The 25,696-nt window shown below is 44.5% G+C and overlaps 1 protein-coding gene across 3 annotated transcripts in view; it reads left to right on the top strand.

The window, feature by feature from the left end:
* Positions 1-760: 760 nt before the first annotated feature.
* LOC110311004 (ubiquinol-cytochrome-c reductase complex assembly factor 1) overlaps positions 761-25,696 on the top strand; it is an 84,187-nt gene continuing 59,251 nt past the window's right edge. The window contains exons 1-5 of one of the 3 annotated variants that reach the window (XM_021184191.1): positions 761-1,052; positions 9,435-9,527; positions 17,775-17,870; positions 19,253-19,360; positions 20,315-20,387. In XM_021184191.1, coding sequence (XP_021039850.1) covers positions 1,029-1,052; positions 9,435-9,527; positions 17,775-17,870; positions 19,253-19,360; positions 20,315-20,387 — 394 coding nt within the window. In that variant the 5' untranslated portion in view covers positions 761-1,028. Of the gene's footprint in view, positions 1,097-9,434; positions 9,528-17,774; positions 17,871-19,249; positions 19,361-20,314; positions 20,388-25,696 lie in introns of all 3 variants that reach the window. The other 2 variants (XM_029473908.1, XM_029473909.1) reach the window with 2 other exon arrangements.

Raw genomic sequence — 25,696 nt, 5'->3', positions numbered from 1 at the left:
AGCCATCTCACCAGCCCTCAGGTGGGTTTTTTTGTTTGTTTGTTTGTTTGTTTTTTTACGAGTCGTCTACCCAGACCTATGCTACTGGTACTTGCCCCACTAACTCACAAGCTCCTCAGAGTTATCCACACCTTTTTGGTATCCAGTGCAGGCTGAATGAATACTGAATACTCAGTAGGTCTTTATTGACTGGTGGACAGGAAGTGCGTCAACCTCTAAGCTCTGGCTCCTGGTCAGTCACTGAAGCAGCAATGTCTTCTCTTGACCACTTCTCATGGGATGTAAGCGTTCTTTGACTGAGACAATCTACTTGTCCATTCCCACAGACAACTCCTCGCATCCTTCTTTCTCCTCAATTACTAATTTTGTTTTTTTGTTTGTTTGGTTTTGGAGCCAAGGGTTTCTCCTGGCTGTCCTGGAACTCACTCTGTAGACAAGGCTGTCTTCTAACTCAGAGATCAACCTGTCTCTGCCTCTTGAGTGCTGGGGTTAAAGGCGTGTGTCACCACGCTTGGCTTTCCTTTACTAAGTCTTTCCTATCAGTCAGTATTCAAAGATGTGTTAGCCAGCCAAACACAAGCCTCAAGCTCCTCTTCTGTCGAGCGTCAGGTCAGTACCTGACCACCTCCCTTTCTGGCTTTCCAGGACTGTGCCCTTAGGTTCTCAGACTCCCAGGCCTCTTTTTTAACTATTGGGAAGTCTGAGCCTTGTGGTCTCCTGGGGGCGGAGTCAGGAAAGAAATGGCTGTTAGGGGTTAACCGAGGGATGATAGCCAGGCCGGGGTGTGTGTAGAGGAAGAACGTGAGCCCTTGTGACGCGCAGCAGGGACTTAAGACCGGCGAGTAGTCTCGCGTCCTGGAACCTCATTCAGATCCACGGCAGGAAAACCGCGGGTGCGTAGTGCGACAACTACGCCTGCGCCGCCGCCAGAGCCTGACTACCTTTAGCAAGGGGACAGAGGCTGAGTGGGTGGTGACAATCGGGATTCCGGAAGCCCACCTTTCACCCGGAAATGATTGTGGAGGAACATGGCGTTGCTGGTGCGAGTCCTTGTGAGTGCAGGAGTACTTTTCTAGAGACGCACGCGCGTCTCCAGGTTGGGCTTGGAGAGGGCGGGGCGGGAGGAGCTGGGGAGAAATGGGGGAGCCTGTGCTGTAGCTCCTTTGCGTGGTCGCCTTTCCCCAGGGAAACGGAAGCACCTTTCCACTTCTCCTTACCCCTGTTTTGGCCTTGGTTCCTTCACCTTTTTAGAAGGTAGTGGCCTCGGATCTTTATGTGATGAGGATCGTTCTTCAGGATAAAAACACGTGGGGCACTGACTGGAGTAGAGGGTTGCGGGGAAGCCCGGGGGAGGTGGGTCCAGTCCATGACTGTCACTGTGCAGTGTGACCTTGAGTAAGATACTGGATGGTCCCTGGTCCATGTGAAAAATAAGGACATTTATCTGTTGCAGGCCCCTTTGGATTCTGAGGTTGAGTTTGTTGTAGAGACTTTAAATGAGTTTTTACTTGTATAGTTCAGTGGAATGCACAAGTTATTAGAGCAAAGGCTGCAGGAGAGACTGCCCTGTGGCTTTCTCTTTGCCCAGCGTATTTGGCACAACCTAACACTTGTTGAATGAAGGAAGGAAAGACTTCTAGACTGGTTCTTATTCTCGTGGGGAGCTCTGTTCAATTCCCACCCGAGATTTGGTCTTAAATCCTCTTTAGAGTCACTACTGACTTCTAGGACGGGTTAAGAAAATGACAGAGTGGAACCGGTCCCTACTCATGAAGACATGGGCAGTTTGTAATTTAAGTCATGCATTTACAGAACTTGGTCAAGGGCACTGTTTTACATAGCTGATATTACTCCTGCCTCTGGCTGTCTTTTGCATTGTCCATGTGTTTTGCATCAGTTCACTCTGCATTCTACTTAGATTCCTTGCCATCCTAGCAGACTGCTTCTTCAGTTGCTGCTCAGGAGGTTTTGTTTGAGAGGCACGTTCCTGTTACCCAGAGAGTGGTTCATTTGCTGAAGGAATTACAGATGCAAACTAAGGCAGAAGTGGAATTGAGCTCTGAGGGTGACTGGGGAAAATGGTCACTGGCCTGTTGTAAATTATTTATGTGTGCACATGTGCAGCGGCTCATGTGTGTGTGTTTGTGTGTGTGTGTGTGTGTAGTGAGGGTTAAATATTATGTATGCTAGGTAAGGAGTTTACTGCTGAGCCCTAGATTATTTTTAAAGACAGATACTTTGGTGAGAGAAAGAGCAGATTGGGCCAGAGACCTGTAATGAACACCTGGATTTACCTTGGAGATTCTCGGACAGCTCTCTTGGATTTCTAGTTCCTCAGCGTTGTAGGGATTGTTACAGATTCATTTCTTTGCTGATAGCATCCATAAAAACTATCTCTCATCGACCCTCTAATTAGGTGGGCCTATTTTTCTATTTCCTGTTTATCTTTCTTGGTACAAACATGCACAAGTAAATAAGGAAAATCTCTTTTACATGCTTATTCCCTGAGGTTGTCTTATACATTGTAACAGAATGAGATGAAGCTATGAAAACGTCCCTGGGCTATTTCATGGTGAAAGTCAGCATGAAAGTAGTGGCAGGTGTGATTACTCACCTGCTTGGATTGGGATTTGGGCTGCGCAATGCAAGGGCTCCGCACTAACACTCAACTGAGCCTCTCTAGACCTGGGAAGCCTTGGTGGAAATCTTAGCTCCACCACTTGCTGTAGACAGAATCCTAAGTATCTGGCGTTTTTGAGCCTCAGCTTCCTTCCTTCCTTCCTTTTTCTTTTTCTTTTTCTTTTTCTTTTTTTTTCTCTTTCTCTTTCTCTTTTTCTCTTTCTCTTTTTCTTTTTCTTCTTTTTTCTTCCTTCCTCTATTCATCTCTCTGTCTTTCTTTCTTGTTTTTTTTGAGACAGAGTTTCTCTTTATAGCTTTGGCTGTTCTGAAACTTGTCCTGTAGATCAGGCTAGCCTTGAACTCAGAGATCTGAGTTATTTCTTCATGTGTGTGGGTGCGCACATGCCTGGGCACACATGCCACACTGAATATGGAGGTTAAGTGACAGCTTGTGAGTCCCAGGGATAAAATCCAGGTCATCTGGCTGCCTTTTCCCAGTGAGCCATCTCACTGACACCAGAGTTTTGCTTTTGTTTGTTTGTTTGTTTGTTTGTCTTGAAGCTGTGTAGCCTTGGCTGTCCTGGAACTCAGGATCGGGATGTCCTACAATTCATAGAGATCCTGGACATTGGATCAGCACACTGGACAGCTGGTGTGCTGTTTTACAGTTCCACCACCAGTAGGCAAAAACATTCAGTTTCTCTAAGCGTAGTTTTAGTTTGTTTTGTTTTCAGTTAATAGTCATTCTAACAGGAGTGAGACAGTCTGTGCTTTTAAGCTGCATTTCCACAGAGACTGATCATGTTGAGCTTCTGTATCCGCCACTTGTATATCTCTGGAGAAACGACCAAGCTGTATGGGATGAGGTCTTACTTTGTAGCTCTGGCTGGCCTTGAACTTGCATTGATCCTCCTGTCTGTTTTATTTTGGGGGAAGGTGGTCTCCACATAGCCCTGGCCTTCCTGGGACTCACTATGTAGACCAGATTGGCCTCAAAGTTACAGTTGCTCCCTCTGCCTTTCAGTTGCTGAGATTAAAGATCACTATGCCTGAATTGTTTGTTTGTTTTAACAAACATGTCTTTTCTTTTAAAGATTTATTTATTTATTATATGTAAGTACACTGTAGCTGCCTTCAGACACACCAGAAGAGGGCATCCAATCTCATTACAGATGATTGTGAGCCACCATGTGGTTGCTGGGATTTGAACTAGGGACCTCTGGAAGAGCAGACAGTGCTCTTAACCACTGAACCATCTCTCCAGCCCCCGGCCCTTGTTTTTTTTTAAAAACAGTTTCAAGTAGGTCTTCCTGGAACTCTCTGTGTAGCTGAGGCTGGCCTTAAATGCCTTACCATGATAGGCAGATGCATTAACTATAAGTCCTAGCCCATGGTAAAAGTTTTGACACTATTTTTTGGGAGAGGGATGGAGGAGGGTTGTTTTTGTGATTATACTGGAGATATAATTAGCACCCTAATTTATTACAATTTAGTTTGAGTTGATACCCACTTGATTTTAGAGATACAAGAACTATGCTTCTATATAGTTGTACTTATGTCTTGTTTTATGATCCTACTGTCATTCAGATCACAGCTTTCTATATGTATATCAACAGGTTTATAATTGTCTTTTATTATTATCTTTTAAATTCAAATATTGAGACTCAAGTCAAGCAGTGATGTGCCTTTAATCCCAGCAGTGGCAGGGGCAGGGGGATCTTTGAGTTTGAGGCCAGCCTGGTCTACAGTGCAAGTTCCAGGACAGCCAGGGCTATACAAGGAAACCCTGTCTTGAAACTCTCCTCCCCCCACCCCCCCCAGAAGTCCCCCAGAGACGTAAAAATAATTAAAAAAATTATTTGCTTAAGTAGCTAACTTTACCAGTGTATTTTATTTCCTCATGTAGATTTGAATTTCTGTCCAGCAACCTCTTTTTATTATTTTGTGATTTTAGGTACATGAGTATTTTGCCTGTGTGTATATATGTGCAACACATGCATGCTTGGTGCCCACTGAGTTTAGAGAAAGGTGTTGGATCCCTTGAGACCAGAATTACAGCCAGTTATGAGTCACCATGTGGGTGATGGGAAACGAATTCAGGTTTTCTGCGAGAACAACAGTACTTTTAACCACTGAGCCAACTTGACAGCCCATCCAGCATCCTTTTTTTTGGGGTGGGGGAGAGTAATGTTTTATAGAATATGTTTGCTCTCTACACATTCTCTCAGTGTTTGTTTGTCTGGGAAGTTTTTGTTTTACTGTCCACTTTATTTTCGATTGATAGTTTTGCTGGATATTGAAATTTTACTTATTGGTCCCTTCCCCCCACCCCTTTTTCTTTTTGAGACAGGGTCCCGCAGTATAACTTAGACTAGCCTCAGACTTGGCCATGATTCTTCCTGGGGGACCTGGCCGCTAGCCTTACAGTTATGTCCTGACACGCCCAGGGTATGACAGTCTTTCTCGTTTACCATTTTGAGCATTTGCTTCCCAGAGCTTCTTGGCTGCTACAGTTTCCAAGGATAAATGAGCCCAGCATTACTCAGGCCCCTTGTGTATGATGAGTGGCTTCTTGCTGTTGTCAACACTTTTTTCCCCCTCTGTCTTTTGACAGTTTGACTATGTTTTATCTTTTTATGTTTGTCTTACTTGACGCTAGTTGGATTTCTTAAGTTGTAGAGTAAATAAATGGTGGGATATTTTCTGTTGTCTTTGTGTGTGTATGTAGATTTTACTTTGTGTATATGAGTGTTTGCCTGAATGTATTTCTACGCATGGTACATCATGTGCAGTGCCCGTGGAGGCCAGAGAAGAGTGTCAGATCCCTTCGGACGGGAATTACAGATGGTTGTGAGCTGTCGTGCGGGTGCTGGGAATCAAACCCAGGTCCTCAGGAAAAGCAACCCCTGCTCTTTACTGCTGAGCCATCTCTCCTGCACCTGCTGTCTTTGGCTTGTTTTCCTGTCCCTTTATTTCCTTTACCCCTGGAGCCCTGCTGTTGTGTGTGTGTATGTGTGTGTGTATTTGATGCTGTCCTGTGGGTCTTGTTCATTCCCCAAACCCGATGTCCTCAACTGAAGTATCTTCAGGCTATCAGTCCTTCATACTCAGTTCTGCTTTTTTTTTTTTTTTTTTTTTTAAGATTTATTTAACCGGGCGGTGGTGGTGCACGCCTTTAATCCCAGCACTTGGGAGGCAGAGGCAGGCGGATTTCTGAGTTTGAGGTCAGCCTGGTCTACAAAGTGATTTCCAGGACAGCCAGGGCTATACAGAGAAACCTTGTCTCAAAAAACCAAAAAAAAAAAAAAAAAAGATTTATTTATTTTATGTATGTCAGTGCACTGTAGCTGTCTTCAGACACACCAGAAGAGGGCATCAGATCCCATTACAGATGGTTGTGAGTCACCATGTGGTTGCTGGGAGTTGAACTCAGGACCTCTGGAAGAGCAGTCAGTGCCCTTAACCACTGAGCCACCTCTCCAGCCCTCAGTTCTGCTTTTGAGCCACAGTGCTTTTCATTTTGGTTGTTGTATATTTCAATTCTGGATTAAATACATTTTCTAAAATCTTTTTTAGACAATCTCATGTAGCCCATTGAGGTCTCAAACCCACTACGGAAGCAAGAATGACCTTGAACTTGTGAAGCTCCTGCTTCTGCTTCCCAGTGTTAGGATTATAGATGTGTACCCCGTGCCCAGTTTCCTGTGGGTGCACATGGGCTCCAGCCCAAGGCTTTATGCACACTGGGCAGACACTCTGCCAATTGAACCCTTACATAGAACTTCAGTGCAGAGCACCATTCCTGCACATGTTTATGCACGTCTGGTTGAAACAGGAGTTCTCACTGAACCTGGAACTTGCTGTTTGGCTGGGTTGGCTGGTCAGTGGGCCCTCGGAGATCCTCCTGTATCTTCCTCCTCAGTGCTGGGATTGCAGGTCTGCACTGCCAGCTTTTCACTAAGGAATTGAACTCAGATCCTTCCTACAGACTGAATCATCTCCCTAGCTGCTAGCCCCATTTAAAAATCAATTTCTTTGTTGAAATTAATAGTCTCTGTTTGGTGAGACAGTATTCTACTTGTCAGTAGGATTTCTCTCTCTCTCTCTCTCTCTCTCTCTCTCTCTCTCTCTCTCTCTCTCAATAACCACAGGGTCTCGTGTGTCCCAGGCTAGTTTCAGCCTCCCTATAGCACTGAGAATGACTTTGGACTTCTGATCGACAGTCTCCACTTCCTAGGAGTGCTGGCTATACCGCATGCCAGGTTTATTTGGTGCTGGGAAGGCACCCAGGGCGTCCGTCATGCATGGTATAGTACCAGCCAAGCTGTAGTTCCAGTCTAAATTTGCCTTGCTTCTACTTGTAACTTCCTCCTGTTTTCCCACATCTCTTTAGACCCTGGCTCAGAGAATTCTATCTGAACCTGATTTCTGTTTTTAGGAAATGATACCTGGTACTGAATGACTCTCGTCAATTTATCAGTTTTGGTTTTTTTAAAAGGATTTATTTGGCCGGGCGTGGTGGCGAACGCCTTTAATCCCAGCATTTGGAAGGCAGAGGCAGGCGTATTTCTGAGTTCAAGGACAGCCTGGTCTACAAAGTGAGTTCCAGGACAGCCAGAGCTATACAGAGAAATCCTGTCTCGAAAAACAAAAAAAAAAAAAAAAAAAGAGAGAGATTTATTTGTTGTGTATATGGGTCTTTCCCTGTATGTATATGTGTATATCTATCTATCTATCTATCTATCTATCTATCTATCTATCTATCTATATGTGTGTGTGTATGTGTATGTATGTATATATACACATATGTATGTATGTGTGTATGTACGTATGTTTGTACACGGTGTGTGTGTCTAGTGCTCACAGAGGCCAGAAGAAAGCATTGGATCCTCAGGGACTAGAGTTCAGGATGCTCACGGGTCATACGGTGGATGCTGGGAATCAAACCCAGGCCCTTAGCAGGAGCAACTGGTGGTCTACACTGATGATGAATCTGTCTCTCCAGCCCCAAATGTATCAGCTTTAATAGAAGAAAACACCAGTAGCCATCTCTCATTTGGAAACCATTTCAAGAGATGGAACCTTAGCTGGAATAAAATATTTTTAACTCTGTTTGAAACGGGGTCTCTCTGTGTAGCTCAGGCATGTCTGTAACTCACGATCCTTCTGCTTCAGCCTCCACGGTAGGGAAGTGCTCAGAGATGTGTATCACCATTGTCCAGTTGGCTTCCTCTTTTCATTTGGAAATAAGGTTCTGTGGATGTCCTGTGAGAGATATCTAATCTGTGAATTTAGGAGACAACCCACAAAAGTGCCTGAAGATTTAACATTCCAGTGCCTTTCTCCAGCACACCCCCAACTCTCCTGCCCTCAAGGAAACGGGGAGTGGGTACAGCTTATGTGGCACTGGATTCCATATTTAATCTATAGGAGAGGTGACCAAATCTCATAGAGCTTATTATTTCATGTGGTTTTTATGACTAGAGGAGTCAAGAGTAGACTCAGTACTTTCTAACTCTGAATATACGGTTCTCTCTATGCTGTGCTATCTTTTATTGTTTTGTGTGTATCTGTTTGTGTGTGTGAGTGCAGACACACATGGTATAGCATCATACGTATGTCTGGTCTTGGGAGTTGGTTCTCTCCTGCCACCTTGAGGGACCTGAGGATCAAACTGGTCATCTCTCTACCCATTGAGCCATCTTGCCAGCCCACAATAAGCTGTTTATTTATATTTTATTTTTATGTTTAGTTTTTAAAAAGATGACTCTAGGCCTCATCTATCTGTCTGTCTGGTCTATTTGTGTACATACATGTGCTCATGTGCACCATGGTATGGGGTCAAAGGATGACCTCCAGGAGGTGGCTCTGCGTCCACCATGTGGGTTCAGGGGATCAAACTCAGGAGGCAGGCAGCAACTCATTGTGCCTTCCTCAAGTATGGCACTTTTTGCTCTTTGTTTTATTGTTTTTTGTTTTTAAATACTCATGTGTATGTACATGGGAGAGTAAAAGTGCCAGCAGAGGCCAGAAGAGGGCGTTGGATCTTCTGGAACTGGAGTTCTAGACTCTTGTGAGCTACTCTGTGTATGCTGGGAATTGAACCTGGGTCCTCTGGAAGAGCAACCAGTGCTCTTAGCCACTAAGCCAACTCCCCCCTTTCCCCAATTGTAATTTAATTGGTTCAGAACTCACCTAATGGTTCTACTTCCAGTACTAGAACTAGAAGGATCTTTAAAGCAACCTGTTCTTTTTTGATCTCTTAAATGTGCATGGGATCTGAAGGGGCTACCTGGGTTCCAGTATTAATCTGAAAGCTGCCCTTTATGAGCTTTGTGGCATTGGGAAGTTGTTGATACCGTGCCTTTATTTGTCTGACTAGGGTAGTAACTCCCTACCTCGCTTACTCAGCGTCGCTCTGGCGATTGTGAGGTTGAAGAGGTCCCTTTACCCAACCAGTCCTCTGTCTCCAGAGTCAAGTCATCAGCATCAACTCCTAAGTTTGAAAGTGGTTGTTACAAAGCACAGAACACTCATGTCTAAGTTCCGGGAGGTTTTGGAACTCTTGCTAGGAGCCAGACTTGAAAGCTAAATATGTATTTCTTCTCCCTCAACCCGCTTTGAAACAAGGTCTCATGATGTAGCCTGGGCTGGCCTTAAGTTCACAGAGACCCATAGCTTCTGCCTCCCAGGGGCAGGAATTAATGGCTTGGGCCACTCCAGGGCCAAGGATGTATGTAATTCTCACTATTTCACAATGTCACCAGTTCGCTCTACTCTGATGCAGATTCCTGACAATGTTTTCTTTTTTTTAGAGGAACCAGACTAGCATCTGTCAGTGGGTTCCAGTATGCAGCCAACTGGTATCAGTGTCTCCTACCCAAAGACAGTGGAGCAGCACTTCCCAGGTAAAGCCTATTTGGTTTTGTTCTTAAATAATTTATTTACTTTTATTGTATGTGCATTGGTGTTTTGCTTGCATGAATGTCTGTGTGAGGGTGTCAGATCTTGGAGTTACAGACCGTTGTGAACTGCGGTGTGGGTGCTAGGAATTGAACCCAGGTCCTCTAGAAGAGCAGTCAGTACTCTTAACCACTGGATATCTCTTCAGCTCCATTAAGTTTGTTATTTCAGTTGGTATGAAATCTTATTTATTTATTTATTTATTTATTTATTTATTTATTTTGGTTTTTCGAGACATGGTTTCTCTGTGTAGCCCTGGCTGTCCTGACACTCACTTTGTAGACCAGGCTGGCCTCGAACTCAGAAATCCGCCTGCCTCTGCCTCCCAAGTGCTGGGATTAAAGGCGTGCGCCACCACGCCCGGCTGGTATAAAATCTTATTTATGTGCAAACCACACTGTGGGACGGAGAAGCCCCAGGAGACCACTCTGAGTCTCTGTGGTGTTGGTTCAAGTCGGATTCTTTCAGTATGGTGTCCAGGGTGTTGCTTCTAACTCCTCCAGTGGTGGAACTTAGCATCGGATAGCATGTCACAGTCTGATGGCTTTTACTGCTGGGGACTTTTCCAGAGAGTCATCTTAGAGTTAACTTTCCAGTTTTCTTCTTGAAATTACTTGCTACTTTTCTTTGGGTGACAAAATATTTCCTTTTCTTTCTTTCTTTCTTTCTTTCTTTCTTTCTTTCTTTCTTTCTTTCTCTCTTTCTTTTTTTTTTTTTTTTGAGACAGGGTTTCTCTGTGTAGCCCTGGCTGTTCTGGAACTCACTGGCCTCAAACTCAGAAATCCGCCTGCCTCTGCCTCCCGAGTGCTGGGATTAAAGGCGTGTGCCACCATGCCCGGCTCCATATTTTCTTTACTCATGGGATACACTGGATGTTTGGGTTGCTTCCATGTCTTGTGAGTAACGCTGTAGTGGACTCCCGTGTGCAGAGACCTCTCTGGGATGCTACTTTTGTCCGAATGGGACTGCTAAATGAGATGATGATTCTCCTGATGGTTCTTGACTCTAGGAATCACTGCAGTGGTATTGCATAGTGTCGGCTTCCTCTGTCAGTCCTACATTTATTGGCTGAGAATTAACTTATGGAGACAGACTCTCTTACTTTATAGAGCAGGCTCAGTCAACTCAGAGCTCCGCCTGCCTCTGCCTCCACAGTGCTGGCACCAGAGGCGGCACCACCACACCCAGCTTTGTAACTGCTATTTTTATTACTACTTAAGCCCATGCTGCTTGAGTAAAATTTATTCTCACTACAAAGTGAAACTTTTTCAGAAATTGCCTAACCTACCTTCTCCAAATTGCAGCCTCTCCCTTGGTTTTAGTTTCCTCATCTCTGAAGTGAAAAAGCAGGACTCAGAGAGCTCTCCGTCTTCCATCCCAGTGTTATTCTAAGTTACTCCTTAATTCCCCAGTTGCCCTTTCTCCAAAGTAAACACCTTCAGCTCATTTTAACCTTTCCACTAGGACCTGTTATTCCTCGCTTTGATCATTCTGTGGTTCTTTTTTGGATCGTCTCCAGGTTGTCCTTCTCTTTGAGCAAAGTAGAAGAAGAAGGAAAAAAAAAACCTACCTAGTTTTTATTGAGCACTGATTTCATGCCCAGAATGGCGTTGAGTACTGGGGCAGAGAGTAAAAGGAGTGTAAGTGGGCGGTGCCCTGGTGGAGCTCACAGTTTTGCTGAACTGTGAGACACGTACCCACAGCATTCAAGAATTCAAGACCTGCTTGAGCCTATCTCTGCCCCACTGTGCCCCATTCCAAGCATGGGGGCCCCTTCACTTTCAGGACCTTTTGGTTGTCATTGTTTTATGTATTTACTTATTATTTATTGTTGACTCATATGTCCCAGGCTGGTCTTGAACTCACCGTGTAGGAGCAGATGACTTTGAACTGCTGTGTGCCTGCCCCTGTCATTATAGGCTTATACCACCACTGCAGCTTTGTGTGGCACTGAGGATGGGGCCCAGGGCTTTGTGCATGCTAGCCAAGCGTCCCCAGCCCTCAGCCTTTTTGGAAATGAAAAATAAGTGTGAGATTGTTTTTCGGATTTCATTTCTTTTACTGTGGGTGTGGGTGCGGGTGTACATGTGCACAGAACTCATGGGAAAGTCAGAAGGATATGGGGGAAGTGGACCTGCTCAGCAATAGATCTTTAGGGCGAGCTTGATCTCCGTTGGCAGCAGCTCAGTCCTATAGCAAACACCAAACATGACTCAGCAGCTTCAGACCAGTCCTCTAGATAGGCAGACACCAGGCATGAACCAGCAGCTATAGTCCAGTCCTGAAGAAACCACCAGGCTTGCCCACCAGCCTGAGGTGAGGCTGCAGAAGTGGCAAGCTGCCCCAGGAACCTCAAGGAAGTGCTTGGGTGAGTTTCTTCTCTCAGTGGTAGTGTTACTACAAGTTGAGCTCAACAACACCATGTAAGATAAACAAATGTGTGTCTTTATCAAAGAATAGTGAGGTAGAGCAAACCAAATCAAGGCTCAGTGCTCATCTTCCACTTGCTGTGGGGTCAGATTTCTACTCCTTCATCAGGTGTCCTTTCATGTGTTTGCTATATCAAAACATCCTTACACCCGTGTCTGCTTCAGGAAAACAGTCTTCCACATGTTTGCTTTAGCAAAATATCCTTTCACCTGTGTGCCTCAGCAAGACATTATTTAATATGATCACTTTCCAAAGAACTAGAAATGTCCACTCATATTCCCCTTTCTGTTTAAGACTCCATTCTTGCCACCTTGAAGGATCTGGCTTGATCTTCGGTTGTCAGGCTCGTGCCCCAGGGCCTCTGCCTGCTGAACATTCTTGTTTTTGTTGTGTGAAATCTTAAAAATCTTTCTATTCATCTATCTATCTATCTATCTATCTATCTATCTATCTATCTATCTATCTATCCATCCATCCATCCATCCATCCATCCATCTATCTATCTATCTATCTATCTATCTATCTATCTATCTGGCAGGGTCTCACTATATAGCCCTAGCCCTAGCCGTCCTGGAACTCACTCTATAGACCAGGCTATCCTTGAACTCACAGAGATCTATCTACCTGCCTCTGTCTCTGAGATTTGCCTGCTTCTGCCTCCTGAGTGCTGGGATTAAAGCTGTGCCCAGCTTCAAAATCTTACATTCTTTTTAGCTTAGAGCCATGTGCAAGAGTTTATCGCTGCAATTGTCTGGAACAGACCTATACATTAATATTATGTTTTACACATTGTCATTTGGACATCTCTCTTTCTCTTTTTTTTTCGAGACAGGGTTTCTCTGTATAGCCTGGCTGTCCTGGAACTCACTCTGTAGACCAGGCTGGCCTCGAACTCAGAAATCCGCCTGCCTCTGCCTCCCGAGTGCTGGGATTAAAGACGCACGCCACCATGCCCGGCTGACATCTCTCTTGCATACAGGATTTGGTTTGGATTTTGGTTCTTAGAACACTTAGGAGAGAGCTGGGGCTTCTTTCGCTCCATCCTGGTTCCTAATCTGATACTGGCTTTTCTGCTCTGCCTACTTGTAGGAGGCATTTTCTCATGAAAATTGTTTTCTGTGTCTGAGTTCTGTTGTTTATATACTGCCTATCCCAAATCTCAATGAATCTTTTTCTTAATTAATTAATTTATTGTATATGAGTACACTGTAGCTGTCTTCAGACACACCAGAAGAGGGCGTCAGATCCCATTACAGATGGTTGTGAACCACCATGTGGTTGCTGGGATTTGAACTCAGGATTTCTGGAAGAGCAGACAGTACTATTAACCACCGAGCCGTCTCTCCAGCCCCCTCGCTGAGTCTTGTATGTTCCTATTGGGATATATGAGAAAAGTAGGAAAGACACAAATCACGGTACACAGCGTAACAACTTATTACAAAGTAAACATATGCAGCATCCAGATCTAGAGAAGGACATGAACTGAAGCTGTTAAGTCACCTGTAGGATGTTTCCCTACCGTTTATGAAACTCTGGGCTCTTAGTCCACAGCAGCTTATAAACCACATGTCAGTAGTCCTAGCACTTGAGAAGACGAAGCAAGGGGTCAGAAGGTTATCCTCAGCTATACAGTGCATTTGAGGCTAGCCTGGGCTACATGAGACTCTTGTCACAAAACAAAAAAACCCGCAACCCATCCCCCAGATTGCAGAAGCTTCTTTGATTCCCCGTTCCCCGCTCCCCACTCCCCACTCCCCACTCCACGCGAGCAGAACTTGGCTTTGTATTCCATACATTCATTTGCCTTTGGACATCTGCTCTGCCATCTCCTGTTTGTCTGCTGTCCTTCAGCCCCGTGTGAGAGATGCAGTAAGTGTGTTCTTTGTAGTGATGGTTGATTCATTCTCACGTAGTATGCACTTTCTGGTCCTGGGGAATTGGCTGCATAGCATTTTATAGATGGCTATACCATGGTGCATTAAGGTCCTCTGCTGACGTCTGTGAGGATTGTTTCTGCTGTGAGCGCATGCTTACACTTCTGTTGAGAAGAGAATGTAGCATTCCCGAGCCTGACATGCCGGGCATTGATCTTACCAAAGATGTTTGCCCTTTGTCCTCACAGCAGGAGTGTCTGTTCGGGATGCTCCCCACCCTTCCTGACACTTCTTACTTCTTTTTGTCCAGTGACAATTTCAGGGTGATACTTGGTTCTATGTCTCTAGGCTAAATTCATCCCCCCCCCTTCTTTGTAAGACTATGAGCTGTCTGAGGACAGAGATTCATTTATCCCAAAACCTGTATGAGGGCTAGCATACCTTGAATATGACACCTGTATCTACGGTGTATATGTGTTCAAAGATGGTGGAGGTCGGTAGTCAAATAAATAGTTTGCAAATGGTAGGATTTGTTTCATCCACAAAGATTTGTGTGCCTCCCATGTGCCTTGAGTTGGACTTGATTCTGATGAGAGAGGCAGTTCTTGCCATCAAGTGTCCTGAGCGCCATGGAGGAAGTGGGCAGGCTACTACTCTGTAGAGAATAATGCTACCTGCTTTTTGATAAAGTGGTTAGTGAGGCCCCTTGAGGACTGGGGGGAGCCCTGTTGGTGCTTATCCGGCATGTTCCAAGTCCTCCCTGGGATCCCCAGCTGCACACAAAGCTGGGCCCTGCAGGCCGTGTCTGTCATTCAGTGGTGTGTGGAAGCTGGAGAATGAAGATGAACTGCAGCTCCACAGCGAGTTCAGAGCTAGCCTAGGTTACGTGAGACCCTGCCTCATAAAGAAAACAAAGCAAAAAGCCCCGAATCAACAAGAAACCAACCCAAAGAAGAGAGAAAGAAGGCCTCTTTGAAAAAGTAATGTTCCAATTATTTTGAAAGATTAAAAAGCGTGAGGTGGCCGGGCGTGGTGGCACACGCCTTTAATCCCAGCACTTGGGAGGCAGAGGCAGGCGGATTTCTGAGTTCGAGGCCAGCCTAGTCTACGAAGTGAGTGCCAGGACAGCCAGGGCTACACAGAGAAACCCTGTCTTGAAAAACCAAAAAAAAAAAAAAAAAAAAAAAAAAAAAAAAAAAAAGTGTGAGGTGTTCCAAGGTCCTTTTTGAAGGAGGCATAGGCAGGAAGGGTGGTCCAGAAGGTAGTGTGTATGTGTGGGTGACCAGGGCAGTGGAAGGCGTGGTCCTGGCACGTCCCACATTTTCAGCAGTTGAGTGAAGTAGGGAGAAGGAGTCTGTTGACCACTGTGGAGCTGTGGGGCCGAGGAAAGATGCCTGGCCTGACACTGACTGGGGAGAAGCCCAACTCAGGCAGCACCAACCCCATCCTCTGAGGCAGTTTAAGTGCTTTGCGTCCTAGATGGGCCATTACACTGATGCATGTGATGTCATGGGAGGGGTCTGTGTTTAGTCTGTATTTCACAAAGCCTGCTTGGTACTTGAGAATTAAAGCATAAGTCTGACTAATCTCTTAATATCCTTGTTTGGAAAGAAATTCAAATAGTACTATTCCACAATGAGAAACTTATTTTCCCTTTATTAAGATGAAACAGGAAAATCATTGTTAATTTTATTTATTCCTTCTCTTTTTGGAATAAACCAGAATTGAAGGATTAGCCCTCCCTCCCATCTTTTATTTTTTTTCCCCCTTGAGACAGTTTCCTGTCTGAAACTTTCTATGTATCTAGACCAGGCTGGCCTCAAACTTCTGCCCCTCTGCATCCTGAGTGCTAGGATTAAAGACAAGTGCCACCATGCCCAGCTCCCACCCCCCATCCCCTTTAATTGTAAAGGCAATTAAAGTGTTACTGGGAATTTGGACCCTGAATTCCCAAGCTTACCCATAACTCTTTCTTCCATTTCTCTCCCTTCTCCCCGCTCTTTCTTTTGTGGTTCAGGGGATTAAACCCAAGGCCTTGCCCGCGTTAGGCAAAGTGCTCTACTGCCTTGCATTCCTAGTCTGCTACCCACAGTTCCACTGTGGCCAAAGAACCCTTCCATTCCTGTGTTACTTCTTAGATTTACCCACATGCATTCATGATTTTGTTTGTAATTTTACTTATGTTTTTAAAATTAAAAAATAAAAAGTTTGCGTTTTTTTTTTTTTTCATATTAACTGTTAGTATAAACTATGGATTTTGAGTGGACAATGATAGTCAAAGTAGGTTCATCCTCGGGGCTGGAATGCTGACAGGATGAGTGATTGTGTGGGGAAAGGAGTAGAATGTATGTGGGAACCCTGTGCTTGCTGCTCAGTTTGGCTATGAACCTAAAGCCATATTAGAAATAGCACCATAGCCAGGTGTGGTGGCCTAAGTCTCTAATCCCCGTGCTCACTCGGGAGGCAGGCAGAAGCGGGCAGAGCTCTGTGAGTTCAAGGCCAGGACAACACATTGAGACCCTGTCCCCAACAACAACATACTGTAATCTCAGCACTTGGGAAGCAGAGGCACAAAGAGGCCAGCCTCAGCTACATAGTGAGTTTGAGGCTAGCCAGTTTCACATGAGACCCTTTCTAAAAATAAAGAAGTAAAAAAAAGTTAAATAGAGTAAAAATAAAATCAGATTTTGAAAATTGAATGCAGGGTAGAATGGTTGCCTTACAAGTCAGTGCCCTGGGTTCAATTCTTGATTACCTGTTTTTGTGAGTGATCAGACCTTAATTTACTGTCTCTTAGTGGGTATTTCTGTTTTCACTGTTGGAGAGCTTACGTATAGAAACTGATTTTCCAAACTGTATTCTTGATTATAGCAATACTAACCAAGTAGAATTGTAAGGTGGGTAAGGAATCTGTAAGGCATTTAGTGCAGCCCTGACGCATGACCACAGTTGGCTGTGTAGTCCCACAGCAGTGTCAAAGGCAGTGTGACTGAAAGCAAGGTGGGTGTGACCTGGTGGTGGCTGCCACTTGGTTTATTCTTGAGTACCTGTTTGGGGAGATGCACTCTCTGTCTCTTTCCCATCCAGGCCTCACTCTAACGGAGGTGCAACACACTGTTAATGGCCGATGCGCCTTTAGGTGGCAGAAGCAGGATTTTTCTTTTTTCTTTTTTTTGGTTTTGTTTTATTTTTAAATTCATTTTAGTTTACTGTTATTGGTATTTTATCTTGATGTATGTGCATATGAGGGTGTCAGAACTTCTGGAACTGGAGTTACAGATGGTTGTCAGCTACCTTGGATGCTGGGAATTGAACCTGGGTCCTCTGGAAGATCAGCCAGTGCTCTTAACAGCTGAGCCATCTCTCCAGCCCCAAGATTGTTTGTTTGCTTTGTTTTGCTTTGTTTTTGAGACAAGGTTTGTTTCTCTGTGTAGTTCTGGCCGACCTGGAGTTCACTGTAGACAAGGCTGACCTGGAACTCAGAGAGACCTGACCGTTGGCAGAGTTCTCTTTCCTATTACGATCTTAGTCCTCTCATTTGACTCAGGTTCGGTCTGTATTTCTAGGGCTGAATCCTTTTATTTCTTCAAGAAGTAATTAATTTTCTGGTTTTATTTTGTTCTTTGGGTCAATCTCACACTATGCTCTGGGATGGTACTGAACTCACAGCAATCTTCCTTCCAGAGATTTTAGGTTCGAGCCACCAACACCTGAGCACCTGGCACATACCAGACACCGTTTTGGGCATCGGTCAAGGGTCCTTTGGATGATCCCTCATGGGAAGCTGGGCTAAGCAAGGCTGGGTAGAACCGGCCAGAGCAGCTCCAGTTGGGTTAGCCTCACTAAGCAGTTCTCAGTGTTGCCTACGTCTGCTTGCTCATCCTCCAGTGGCTCCAGAAGAATCAGTCTCGAGTGTGTGTGGGATCAGAACAGACTGTTGGAACGGACACAGCGCAGAGTAGGAAATACCATAACACAAGTAAGGTGAGTCTGTTCTCTGCTGTAGACTTCGGTAAGTGAAAGTGGTCCGTCAGCTTGGGGACTTAGCCAAGGTTAGAACGGATGGTAGGAGTCAAACTAACTGAATATGTGAACCTCCATCTCTCCTGAGGAGATAGCCTGAGGTTTTCCCACTGTAGACTCTTGTCAAGAAAATACTTTAGAGCCGGGCGTGGTGGCGCACGCCTTTAATCCCAGCACTCGGGAGGCAGAGGCAGGCGGATTTCTGAGTTCGAGGCCAGCCTGGTCTACAGAGTGAGTTCCAGGACAGCCAGGGCTACACAGAGAAACCCTGTCTCAAAAAACCAAATTAATTAATTAATTAATTAATTAAATAGGGGGGAAAAAGACATCTGTGGGCTGGAGAGATGACTCAGCAGGTACGAGCACTGACTGCTCTTCTGAAGGTCCTGAGTTCAATTCCCAGCAACCATCTGTAATGGGATCTGATGTCCCCTTCTGGTGTGTCTGACAGCTACAGTGTACTCATATACATAAAATAAATCTTATAAAAATATAGCCGTATGTCACCTTGTTGCCTTTCTTATGGGTGATAATGCACCTTTCTTTGCAGAGGACAGCTTTGTTAGGACTGGTTCTCTGGCATGTTTTTCCCCACTCCCTCTTTCCTCTTCCTCTTCCCCTTCTTCTCTTCCTTCCTCTCTCCCCGTCCTTTCCACTCTCACCCTTCTCCCCACCGCTTTGCCTTTCCTTACACTCCCCTTCCTCGCCGTCCTTGCCCTTTTATTTTTATTTTATATGTAGTGACCGTTTTGCCTGCGTGTATGTCTGTGCACCGTGTGCGAGCCTGGAGCCCTGTGAGGCCAGAGGAAGGCATCTGATCCCCTGGATCTAGAGTGAGAGACAGGTGTCAGCTGCTATGGGGGTGCTGGGAATTGAACCCAGGTCCTCTGACTGAGCAGCCAGTGCTGTTAGCCACTGAGCCGTCTCTCTCTTTTTCATGATGCCGCAAGTCTGTTCTTTCCTAATCATGGGATCACAGGCACACGGTTGTCGAGGTGGGTCTGTCTCACTCTGTAACACGGAGGATATCTGTTAGATAGCATTTAGATGTGTTTGCACACTTACGTGAGGCCTCTGAGTCGGACTCTGGGAAAGCACACTTGCCTACAGTGTGAAGCCCTGGGTTTGACTGAAGTAAAACAGAACCGAATGCTCAGAGCAAACAAACAACAAAGAAAGCCCCCAAATCATTACAAAGAAATCAAGAGCTCGGGCAGAAGAGAAGAAATCAAAGTGAAAAGAAACCTATGCAATAAATATGTCCTTAGAGCAAACAGATCAAAGCATTCTGTTTAGAAAATTTTCTGTAACCAATTTTGATTTCTTTCTCTTTGTTTAAGTAGCTTCTTACTACCCAAGATTTCCCGCAGCCTGTTGAAGAGAAGGTCGGTCCCTTCACGAAGATAATAGAAGCCATGGGATTCACTGGACCTTTGAAATACAGTAAATGGGTAAATTTTTTTTCCGTTTCCTTGGGTCTGTGTTCTTTCTGTGGCTCATAGATTTGTTTTAAAGTTTCTGGCCTATGAAATTCATATGATATTTTGAGAATTTCTTCAGGATACATCCCTCTATCATCTATCAGATTTATGTGGTAGATAAGACCAAGGTACTCCTTCAACCTGGTTCTTTGCTAGTCAGGACAGTGAGGTGGAAGTTTTCAGACGCTTGCTTGGTGGCAGGATAATAGCATCTAGATGAGTTTAAAGGGACAGATGGGCCAGCCGTCCTTCTGAGCTGTTTTCATTGTTGATTTTTAATAGGTCTTATGAAAAATTGATCTCATGATTTACTATAATACATATGATGGGGGGCTGGTGGGATGCCTCAGTGGTTAACAGCACTGGCTGCTTTTCCACAGGACTTGGGCTCAATTCCCAGCACCCACATGGCAGCTGACAACTGTCTCTAACTCCAGTTCCAGGGGTTATGGACACAGTCTCACAGACATACATGCTGGCAATGTACATAACATAAAAATAAAGAATTAAAACATATCGGGAAGGGAAATTTCTAGCTAGCTGGTCATCCCTAGTCAACCCTGGGCCTCTCACATTATCTGTTACACAGAAGGCACTGTGGAGAGGCTGCAGATGCTAAGTCTCAGCGATGTTCTTGACAATTCATAGATATTTTTCATAAATATTTATTTATTTTTAAAGATGGAGATAAAATAGAGAGTGTGAGGCCAGTTGGGCTACAAACCATTTCCCAGTCAACAGGGGCTACGTGAGGTCTTGTCTCAAAAACAGCACCAACAAGAACAAAATAAACTGCCGGCAAATAGGTTTGCGGCCGGCCCTCTTAGCTGAGGGACGGTGAGAGCGGCTTCTGACAGTGTCTCGGGACACCGGAGCCTCCCCTGTCAGGGCTTGAGTTTGCTTTCCTTCCTTCTTTTGGTCTAGAAGATCAAGATCGCGGCCCTCCGCATGTACACGAGCTGCGTGGAGAAGACTGACTTCGAGGAGTTCTTTCTGAGTAAGTGGCGCCGATTGTTCCAGAAGGCATGGCCCGCTGTTGATTTCTGGGGCTGTGGGACTGAAGTTTGGTTTTAAGCATTGTTTTTTTTTTTTTTTTTTTTTTTTTTTTTTTTTTTTTTGGTTTTTCGAGACAGGGTTTCTCTGTATTGCTCTGGCTGTCCTGGAACTCACTTTGTAGACCAGGCTAGCCTCGAACTCAGAAATCCGCCTGCCTCTGCCTCCCGAGTGCTGGGATTAAAGGCGTGCGCCACCACGCCCGGCTTAAGCATTGTTTTGTGTGTGTGTGTTAAATGTATTTATTTACTCATGCACGTATAAGCCAGAGGACTACGTTGGTGTTCTCCTCAGTAACACCTCCCTGTCTACCTCCTGAACAGACAGGGTCTTTCGTTGGCCTGGCGCTTTTCAGCTAAGCAGTGCTTGATGACTAGGGAGCTCCAGCAAGCCTTCTGTCCCTGCCTCCCCCATCACCAGGGTCCCAAGCATAGGCCACTCTGCCTGGGTTCTAGGGACCGGGCTGAGGTGGTCATGTTTGAATGGCTAGCACTGTCACCTCCCCAGCCCTTATTTTATCTATCTATTTAGGTATAGTCTCTTGTTGTGCAGCTAAGGGTGACCTTGAACTCCCGATCCTATTGTCTCTGCCTCCCAAGTGTTGGGCTTGCAGCCTTGTGCCTCTGCTCCCCCTTTTAGCATTTGATGAGGACTTTTTGTCTGTAGGTTTTCTTTTTGTTTCTAGTTCTGAATTGTTTTAGTTGATCCTGAATTAAATTTCATGGTTCTTCTTTCTATTTGAGGGCTATTGGCCCCAAAGGGTAATATAACTTTATAGCTTACATCCAGTTGATCCATCGCTTACCAGGGGATTTTACTGGTTTAGCTCACTGCTAACAGTTGATTATCTCAATATAGGATTAATTTGCTGCTGTAACCTGTAATTATTAGCACAGCTAACTAAAATAGGTATTTGTAAGAACATTGGAAAATGTCAGCCATCCCTGTGTCCACAGACTTTAGAGCTGTGGTTCTCAACCTTCCCAATGCTGTGACTTTAATACAGTTCCTCACGTTGTGGTGACCCCCAACCACAACATTATTTTTATTGCTACTTCTTATTTGTAATTTTGCTTCTGTTATGAATCATAATATAAATATCTGTGTTTTCCAATGGCCTTAGGTGACCCGGGTGAAAGGATTGGTCTACTCCAGAGGGGTCTGGACCCTACAGGTTAAGAAACACTGCTTTAGTCAGAAACCTATGTTCTGTGTTCTTACAACTGGTACTTTACTCTGTAACAAATGTCTGTCCGTAGTTAGCGAAGAACACTAGATGCAGTTTTGATTGCTTGATAACTATATTGGTTGTTTAAAAGCTCAAATATAAGCTATTTTGGTTACTTCACCATTTCAACAGATAAATACTAGGGACTTAAAATACTATAATGAGTTATAATTCTATATTTTTTTTACTGGTTTCCTAACTGTGCTAATAATTACAGTTTACAGCATCAAATTAATCATCTACTAATATAATCAACTGCTAGTAGTGATCTAAACCAGTAAAAAAAAAAATCTATTTTCTTGTTCATCAGGAAAGACAGTTTTTCTGCTTCTTTGTAAACAAGCAGTTTTTTTTTTATTGTTAATTAAAAACAGTCACAGTGTGTGTATGTGTGTGTATGTAGGAATATGTGTGCACACAAATGCACACATATACATGTATATCAGCATAAATGCCATGGGGCTCATGTAGAGGTCAGAGTTAGAGGACAACTTATAAAAGTTGTTTCTTGGGGGCTGGAGAGTTGGCTCAGCAGTTAAGAGCATTGACTGTTCTTCCAGAGGTCCTGAGTTCAAATCCCAGCCACCACATGGTGGCTCACAACCTTCCGTAATAAGATCTGATGCCCTTGTCTGGTCTTTTGGTGTGTCCGAAGACAGCTACAGTGTACTTACATATAATAATAAATAAATCTTTTTTTTTAAAAATAAAGGTGTTTCTCTCCACCATGTGGTTTCTGGGGAATCTTACACAGTTTGTCAGGCTTGGCAGCAAACACTTACCTCCTGAGCCATTTTGCTTTGCCATTTGACTCGAGGTTGCCTGAGTGAATGTGTGTTATCAACCTGGGCACAGCCATGGTAGGGCCCCATAGCCTCAGACCCATAAAAAAATGGCAAAGCTTCTCTGGATGAAGCTCAGGGATATCCAACTCTTCCTCCCATGTCTGGGTTCGAGAGCTGACGCTTTGGGTAGAAAATGTCCGCTATAGTGTTCGCCCTCCAGAAAGGTACAGCTTGATGATTGCAATACAGAGACTGTCTACTGAGATTAGCTCACCTTGTCTGCTTGGCCATCTGTGTACCTTCAACTCTGCCTCCTGGTTCAGCCGGGTCCATAACCCCATCTCTGTTCAAATCTCTGTAATAGACACTCAGCTTATGGTGCCATGGTTTCCCCATCGAAAGACCTTAGTCCACCTGAACCAGCGTTTCTGTCTGTGTCCATGTGTCCATCTGTTTGTCTTTTCTTCATTTCCTCACTACCCCTACTCAAGTCCCTTGAGCCATCCAAGGACACAGCAGCCAGACATGCCTGTAACCTCAGCATTGTGAGAGGGAGATGACACCTGGTGCATCTGGGAGCTTGCTGGTCGGCCAAATGGTGAGCTCTTCCTGTCTCAAAGGAATAAGGTAGAGCCATAAGAGAAGACACCTGATACTCTCCTCTAGACTCTGCATCACATGCATGGGTGCACTCAAAGATTCATATGCATGTACTACACATACATACTGTACCCACAGAAAAGAAAAAACAAAAGTTTACCATCAGATATTCAATACTTGATTTAATTAAATTATTCACATTTATTATAATTATTTTCAATGAATGCTTATTTTCATTCCCTGTAATTAAAGGTTCCTTATTTTTTAGTTTTACTTTATGTGTATGAATGTTTTGTCTGCATGTGTGTATGCCCTACATGCATGTGCTGGTGTTCCACAGAGGCCAGAAGAGAGCATTGGAAATCCCGGAACTATAGTTACAGGCATTTGTGAGCTGCCATGTGGGTGCTGGAAAACAAACCTGGGTCTTCTTCAAGAACAGCAAGCGCTCTTAGCCAATGACATATCTGTCTAGCTCCCTACTGAAGATTCTTGAGTTTGGATTAATATTATAGAATCAAATAAAAGACAGTTATTACATAGGTAGTTAGTACTCGTATTTCAGTCCATAGCTTGTGATGACCAACTGAAGAAAAGTTTCTGAAAGTTACAATTATCTACTAATAGCTCACACTTGCTTGCTTTCACGTTTGTCCCTTTAGCAGCTTCACAACCTTGTGGGATAGTGGGTGCTTTTGTATTATTGCTTATTTTTGTTTTGTGTTTAGAAGCAGTTGAGGCTTAAAGTGGCTCAGTGACTTGCCTAAGATTGCCTAGCCAAGGCCTTGCACCTGTGTTGTCTGGCTTAAACCTCAGGGATTTTCCTGCTGTGACATGCTGCCTGTGAATGAATGTAACCACAAACTAGAAATTGCAGTGTGGCTTAAAAATTTGGGTTTTGCTTTATTTTGACAAGAGCGCGCTCTGTGAGATGTTGTTAGTGCTGGACACTCTGTGTGTATGCACACCATGGCGTGCGCCTTGGTGAGTTTGGCCTGGCTTTGTCCTTCAGTGCAAGTGGCAGTGAGTTTTCTGCTGGTCACACTCTCCCTTCAGTTTTTCTAAGACTTCAGTAGGCATTTACCTATTAAACTCTATGGCTTAGCCTGGGCATGGTGGTACCTGGGAGGCAGGTCTCTGTGAGTTCAGGCCAGCTCGGACTGAATAGAGAGATCCCGCTTCCAAACAAAACAGTCACAAAACCCCGTAACATAAGCAGGCATTGTTGTGTTTCCTTGTAATTTTAGTACTCAGAAGAGAGAGGCTTGAGCATAGCCGTAAACTTAAGGTAAGCCCGATCAACGCGAGTTCCAGGCTAGCCAAGACTATAAACCAACCAACCTATGGCATGTTTATTTGCTGTGCTCTCACCCCACCCCCCACCCCCAATTTTTTTTTTTTTACCGAAGGAATTCCAAAGTGTGGCTCGTGAACAAAGAACAGATTTGGAAAGTAACATCTGGAGGCAAAAGATTTTTTTTTTTTTTTTAATTTACAAAATAATGAGAATGACTTTCTTGTGGTTTGGATTCTAAGGAAGTTAGGGGGGGGGGTTGGAATAAAATAGGGAGATTTATATATTGCTTCCTAAGATGATACCTTTAAAGTAGCCACGCCCATTTAGGTCTTTGATGTAGAACTTGGTTCCAAGAGTCCTGAGGACAGAGAGCCTTGGGTATCTGGCAAGTGTCATTCTCCCTGGCTCAAGTGAGGCTGATGCCATTTCTTGAAGACTATGTGTGAGCAAGTTGGGTCATGGTATGCTGTGTCTGTCAGCTTCTTGGACAGTCCTCCCTAAGATACCAGAGACAGAGCGTGTAATGTTGAGATCTCGAGCGCTCGCTCGCTGCATCTGAGCGGTCGGATTCTTTGGCAGCTGTTGTTTATGGGACGGATGCTCTGGTGATGCCCTTGCCCGTCACATGCGCATGCCTGCTGCGTGATGCAGTTTGTTCCTGGTGTTTTGGAACAGAGGTGGTCAGTTATCGAAGCTCATGCTTAATTCTGAATTCTTGTCTGTGGCTCTTTTTGCCTCCAAGACACTGATCACCGTAGGGGGGAGGAGGCTCTAATGAAGAAAGTCTGAGCCAGCAGTTGAGGTTTCAGTCCACTTAGTGACACAATTTCAAGTAACCGATGAAGCTTTTCAAAGATAATTTGAACCGTATTATTTAATTCACTGTAAAAATGACAACAGTGGATATTGAGTCCCTATTTTAAATGGGACATTTTGTTAAGCCCCCTTTTTTTGAGATGGTCTATATAGCCCTGGCTGGCCTTGAACTTGATATGTAGAGTGGCATGGCTTCTACCTCAGATCTCCTCTCCTATGCCTCCTGAGTGCTAGAGCTGGGGCTAGAGGCTTGTGCTATGACCACTGGCTTTGCTAACTAAGCTGGATATAGGCCTTTTAACCCTTGTTTGTCATCACAGCTCTGAGCTAGGCCCTCTTGCTCTGCCTTATGGAGAAGGAAAGTGGGTCCAGAAACATCATCTAGATCTGCTTAAAAGTAACAGGATCCCCATGGAAAGAGTTACAGAGACAGTTTGGAGCTGAGACAAAAGGATGGACCATCTAGAGACTGCCATATCCAGGGATCCATCCCATAATCAGCCTCCAAACGCTGACACCATTGCATA

The sequence above is a fragment of the Mus caroli genome, chromosome 2 (assembly GCF_900094665.2).
Source record: "Mus caroli chromosome 2, CAROLI_EIJ_v1.1, whole genome shotgun sequence".
Taxonomy (NCBI): Eukaryota; Metazoa; Chordata; class Mammalia; order Rodentia; family Muridae; genus Mus; species Mus caroli.
This window is presented reverse-complemented; position numbering and strand designations above follow the sequence as displayed.